Genomic DNA, 6,038 nt, shown 5'->3' with positions numbered 1-6,038 from the left:
CGTTGTGTATCATAGTCCCATTTTCATTTAGCTTTAAAGTAAAGAACAATTCACAACTCGCACTTTACTTTCACATAAAGAATGACTGTTAAATTGTGTAATTAATTTCAGAATTTTGTATCGAGTTGTATTATTAATTTATAAAACCAAAATATTGAATAACACGTTGAAGGATCATTTTCACTTTACATTTGGCCAGCCACATGGAATGAATTCGGAACTCTCACTTTAACATTGCATATCGAATCTTTGATGGGTAAATGCATAGTGAAGCCTTGGATGCCTTGTATTCTCTATAAAAACATCCTTTAAGCAGCTGTAACAAGCTGTAGTGATCCGCCGTGATTGAACTCCTTTTGTCCACTTAAACCTTCATGCTCAAATTTTCAAATTTCCTCTTCTCCCATAGTCGGAGTGAACTGTTTCAGCATAGCCATCCTTAGCAGCAATGACTAAACGCTGCAGTTTCTTTTCCTGCTTTTCAGGAGACGACAGGCAATCTTCTTCTTCTGCCTCCGAAGACGCCCCCGATCTAAGGCGGCAGGACCCCCAAAGCCCCCTTCTTGCCTCCACTTCTCATGATGTTTCTTCTTCTTCTTCTGCTCCAACGCAGGCTGAACTCCGACTCTATAAGGCTCCACCAAGTGGTGATCCCTCTTCCAGCACTTCAACGGTGCCCGAACTTACCAAGAAGATTGAACATCATGTTGCAGTTGGTGCAGAGAATGACAACATCAATCTGGATCCCCAAACCAACCTTCCGGCCTCCACTGTTCCTGATGTTTCTCCTTTTTCTGTAGAAAGTGCCACTACTTCTGCTCCAACGCAGAGTGAACCCCGACCCCATGAGGCTCCAGGAAGTGGTGATCCCTCTTCCAGCACTTCAACGGTGCCCGAACTTACTAAGAAGATTGAAGATCATGTTGCAGTTGGTGCGGAAAATGAGAGCATCAATCTTGAAGGCATCATCAAGGATATATTTGACCTTTTCAAAATTATCAAGGTAAGGTGGATCTCCATTTTTCATGCCCAACTGAATATCTGAATTGTATTGGAGATTCTTGTTAATATGTCTGGACACACCATGCTGAATATATTTCATTTTAATTTTAGACAAAGTCGTCGGGTAAAAAACCATCGACTGGCGACTATTGGCCAAGCAGCTCATCCTTCTCGAGACTCAAGGATATCTTATCGGAGGGAGCAGAAGGCGCTCGGGCTACGGTGAGTATTAAACATCATTGAGTTTCTTCAAATCTGAGTATGAATAACCTCAAATCTAGATTCCTCCAAAATATGTGTGTGTTAATTTTTGTTCTAAGATTTCGAGAATACAAATAATATTTATCTAATGTTTTTGCCCTTTCCTGGTTTTTTCAGAAAGATATTACTTCATCTAACGACGGAATGAAAGTGGTCAAGGATCTCCTAATAGGATTAGGGCAGGCACACTGGGCTGCTGCAGGTCTTCTTGTTGTGGCAAATATATTGGAGAGATTTCAAATGGTTGCTGCAAATCGAGATGAATGTCTGTCACTTTTAGAGGAAATGAGTAATTTGGCCCATCATGTTAAAGCTCTTAAAGAACGACCTGGGTTGAAAAAAGGGATGGAGTCTTCAATAAAAAACGCAACAGAAATGATCGTGGAAGGAGCGCTCATGTGCTGCATTCAAATCAACTCTTCAAAGTTTTCTAGGTGAGTAAGAATGATTCCTGTATGTCTACACCCATAGAAGACCCTTTTACATTTTTTGTGTTGTGACCCCGATCGATACACTTGTAAAAATGAAATGAATTTCTTAATGGAATTTTACCGGCAGGTTTTTCTCAACATCCGTGGACAAGGAAAAGCTGGCTAAATTTCAACAAAAGTTACAGATAATGTACAGACGTATGGACAATCAAATGTTGATTTGTATTCTGGATGCCATTGAGTGTGCGAATGTGCGTCGGCCGGTTAAAGAACGAGAACGGTCATACCCTGTGTACGCAGGTATGCAGTGATAATCGTCCTATTTTTTTCCTTGAACTATTAAAATATTAGTATTGTGTTAAGGTTTGTGATATGCTTTATGTTTCAGTTGGAATTGAAGAACAACTGGAAGAAGTCATTGACCTTCTAGAGTCTGAAAGCCAAGAAAATGCAGTAGCAGTTATGGTGCATGGGTTTGGGGGAATGGGAAAAACCACCCTGGCTGATGCAGTATTTGCACGACTTTACATAGAAGGCTGTAAATATTCTATGGTTAGATTGTTTGAAGATATAAACTCAACTCCAAACATAGTAAAGTTGCAAAAATGTATATTGAAAGATTTGATGTTGGGAAGCAGAGAAGAAGAACAGAGGTCAGTGTTAGAGAATATTCATACATTTGAAGATGGACAGCGAGAAATTGGGCGCATATTAGAGAAAGAAGTAGCTTTCATTTATATTGACAATGTTTTGGCAGAATATCCCCTGGAAAAACTTTTGCCGAGGGATATGGAAAATGCCAAAAGCTGCAGGCTGCTCATCACAACAAGGGACAGGGAAATGCGGCAAGGGTGTTCAATGGACAAGGTCAAATTCTATGATGTGAAATACCTTCGAGCTACAGAGGCGATGAATTTGTTGAAGAAAGAAATACGCAGGGTGTTACTCGAGTCTGGTCAACTCCAACGGATAGTAGAGCTCTGTGGTGGAATTCCCAAGCTTCTGTATGTCCTTGCGAGATACATACGGTTTGAAGAGGGCGGCCAACAAAGAGCTTTTAATCTATTGATGGAAGACCAAAGTAATTGGAACGCTCGTATAGATGGGTACCTTTTTACCTGTAATAGTCTCCCTGAAAGCGTAAAAGATCCATTCCTTGACATCTGTTCATTTTTTAATGGTTATGATTGGGACGAAGTTAGGAATATTGTGGGAGATTCTAATATAGATGTGCTAGAAAAGAGAGGGCTTGTCAACAAAGACAAGAACATGAAAGTAACAGTACACGATGTCGTTTTGACAATCGGTTCCCAAAAGTCAGAGGGAACGAGAATCATATTCAAAAGTGCAGATGAAATTGAAAATTTCTTAAAGAAGGTACGAAATCTGTGAACTTGTGAAACCTGTATAGGTAGAAATCTATTTCCAGACAATGTACTATGTCTCTGATTCTCACGATTCACTTAATTACGCTTAATATTGTCATGCAGGATCTTCAAGGGATCAAAGGCATCTCGTTCAATGAAATTAAAGATACATTCCTTATATCTGCAAGAAAATTAGACTCTATGAGTGATTCATTGAGAATTCTTGCACTAGGATCTTATGGAAAAGTGGAGGGAACCTGTGATAAATTCTTTGAGAAGTTGGTTTATTTTCAAGGAAAAGTTCCCTATCTTCAGTTCGATGTGTCCCAGTCAAAGGAATTGAGATGCTTAAAATGTCAACCCCAGGATTTGAATTTCCTTAAGGAGGCAAGTCTACTTGTATATTCAATGTCTTGATCGATTCACTCATTTTTGTTAGAAAGTTTTGAATCTGTCTATGATAATGGTTTTCACATCTTGATTGCATAATTTGCAGATGCCCCCCAATCTCAAACACGTGGAATTAGATGGGAGTTTACAGTCTGGGGATGCCTTCGAAATCTCTTCAAGTGATCGTCAACAGCACCAAGGTTTGAGAACACTTAGATTATTCAGTTTTGCAGTGTTAAAAAAACTGCCCAAGGAGTTGGGTGATTTATTAACGTTTTTACAAGAATTAAATCTTTTAGATTGCCCTTCTATAGAGGAATTACCAGCGTCAGTGTCAAAGCTTCAATCTTTAAGAAAATTGATATTGTTCGGGTGTACCAGTTTGAAGAGCTTGCCAGAGAATTTAGGATCTTTGAGTTATTTGCAAACATTGGATCTTAAATCTTGCGAGTCTATAGTGGAAGTACCGGGACCAATATCAAATCTTCAATATTTAAGAGAATTGTGCATGTCTGATTGTTCAAGTCTAAAGAGATTGCCTGAAGATTTAGGATCTTTGAGCTCTTTGCAAAAACTGGATCTTTCATTTTGCCCGTCTATAGAGGAATTACCAAGTCCAATTTCGATGCTTCAATCTTTAAGAGAATTGAGCTTGTTTCATTGTTCCAGTTTGAAGAGCTTGCCAGAGGATTTAGGATATTTGAGTTCCTTGCAATCATTGTATCTTTCAGATTGCAGGTCTATACGGGCACTGCCACCATCATTCTCAAAGCTTCAATCTTTAAGACAATTTGTCTTGGAAGCGTGTTCAAATCTACAGAGATTGCCAGACGATTTTGGGAATTTGAGTTCTTTGCAAGAACTAGATCTTGGATTTTGCTCGTCTATAGAGGAATTGCCAAGGTCGTTTTCAATGCTTCAATCTTTAAGAGAATTGAAATTGACTCATTGTGACAAATTGAGCAGCTTGCCAGAGGATTTACGATCTTTGAGTTCTTTGCAAACATTAGATCTTTCAGGTTGCAAGGCTTTAAGGGAACTGCCAAAATCATTCTTTGGGTTTCCATCTTTAAAAAAGTTAATGCATTCAAATTTGTGGGCGTTGCCGAAAGATCTTATATCATTGGCTCCTTTAGAAGTCTTCGTAGTCGAGAAGCCTCCGTGGTCTTCGAAGGATCAATATTTCACGTAAAGATGTATAGATGTGACGTGGCATAATGTAGAAGTGAATTGAGTGGGTAAAAGAAATTGGTCGTGGTTACGCCATCGTTTGCGTGGATACAGGAAGCGGGAGTATTAACAGCGTTCCATACATCTGAGGGTAAAACTATGTAAAATGAGTGGTATTATTGATAATGACTGTTTGGGTGTTTATACCCTGAATATTGATTCATGAAATTTCTTTTCCCTAGTATTGGACAGTGCATGTAATTATGAGAATTGTACTTCACTGCTTTTTGGATTTGATTCATGTTCTAGTATATTGTTTATCATACATGCCATTATATTTTTTTTACTTCCAGGTCAAAAGTTTTTTACTTCCAGATCTATTTAATTTTGTGAAATATTTGAACACGTTTTATTTAATTTACTTCCAGGTCTATTTAATTTTGTGAAATATTTGAACACATTCTATTTAATTTATTTAAGTTTAAAATAAATAAATATTAAACTAAATTATTTGGAAAATAAAAAATAATTTTTAATTTTAAAATTTTTTATTAAATTATTTGAAAAATAGAAAATAAAATTTATTTTTTTTAAATATAAATTACTTTTTTCTAATTAATTATTGATGATGATGATGGTTAACGTCCGCTGAGACTAAACAATGGTCTATTGGATCTAAAGAAACAAATTATTTATTTTGATTTAAGATTTTATTCCTATGCTCAAAAAGCTTGGAGAGAAGCCTCCCGAGCTCACTATAATTTTGACATTGTAAAAGGCTAGGAAGGTTAGTATTGTAACAAATATTGTGAAACTGAGATCTAATGTGGTTGTACGCGGGGCACTCTAAGAGGAAGTGGTTTTCATCATCGATGTTCCTATTCTCACATATATGGCAGATCCTTTCCATCCATGGCGTTTTAGGAACTGCCCAACGACATGTTTCACTATGGAGCTCATGAGAATTAGTTCCAATCTTTGCTATATTAATTTTCTTCTTTGACCTAGTTAAAATAGAGAGATACTTTGGATCTTTTAGGATGAGGCTGATGACTTAAATAACAATTTTTATGGAAATTAAAATTAAATTTATAAAAAATGATAAATAAACATTATGGTTCGGAATTAATATTTTGTACTGGTTATACAGTTCACTTATTTAATGTTGTACTCTTTACTAACATGGTGAATGTACCTAAAGGCCGTTTTCCAATTTCACCCAGGGCTTCCACCCGTCAATTAGTTCGTTCGTCATTAAAGAAATTACACCCTCCTGCATCATTTTTATCTTCTCAAAATTAAATACATAAAAAATATTACATATTTTCAATTCATGCTTTGCAATGGTGCACCATCGTTGCATACATCAATCAATATGATTTAGAAGAAATATTACATGTTTTCGGTTCATGCTTTG

The 6,038-nt window shown here is 36.9% G+C and overlaps 1 protein-coding gene across 2 annotated transcripts; it reads left to right on the top strand.

Annotated features, from left to right (window-relative positions):
- The first annotated feature begins 283 nt into the window (after positions 1 to 283).
- On the top strand, positions 284 to 4,886 carry LOC149211054 (putative WRKY transcription factor 19). 2 transcript variants are annotated; one of them, XM_089396886.1, is made up of 8 exons: positions 284 to 1,003; positions 1,114 to 1,224; positions 1,381 to 1,697; positions 1,822 to 1,994; positions 2,083 to 3,071; positions 3,185 to 3,448; positions 3,558 to 3,651; positions 4,183 to 4,886. In XM_089396886.1, the coding sequence occupies exons 1-8, from the start codon at positions 449 to 451 to the stop codon at positions 4,641 to 4,643; spliced, it is 2,964 nt and encodes a 987-aa protein (XP_089253012.1). In that variant the 5' UTR covers positions 284 to 448; the 3' UTR covers positions 4,644 to 4,886. The 2 variants fall into 2 exon arrangements, with proteins under 2 accessions (XP_089253012.1, XP_089253011.1); XM_089396885.1 differs by having other exon boundaries at positions 287 to 1,003; positions 3,558 to 4,885.
- The last annotated feature ends 1,152 nt before the right edge of the window (positions 4,887 to 6,038 follow it).

This window comes from Pinus tabuliformis, chromosome 1_2 (genome assembly GCF_031772625.1).
Source record: "Pinus tabuliformis cultivar Carrire ecotype Pingquan chromosome 1_2, CPIR1, whole genome shotgun sequence".
NCBI classification, from domain to species: domain Eukaryota; kingdom Viridiplantae; phylum Streptophyta; class Pinopsida; order Pinales; family Pinaceae; genus Pinus; species Pinus tabuliformis.
Note: the sequence above shows the minus strand (reverse complement) of the source record. Positions and strands in the feature narration are given on the sequence as shown.

Coding starts and splice junctions, on each gene's coding strand:
- LOC149211054 (XM_089396885.1), top strand. CDS start 449: ATGACTAAACGCTGCAGTTTCTTTTCCTGCTTTTCAGGAGACGACAGG. Junction 1,698..1,821: donor AACTCTTCAAAGTTTTCTAG/GTGAGTAAGAAT, acceptor TTTTACCGGCAG/GTTTTTCTCAACATCCGTGG. Junction 3,449..3,557: donor ATTTGAATTTCCTTAAGGAG/GCAAGTCTACTT, acceptor CATAATTTGCAG/ATGCCCCCCAATCTCAAACA.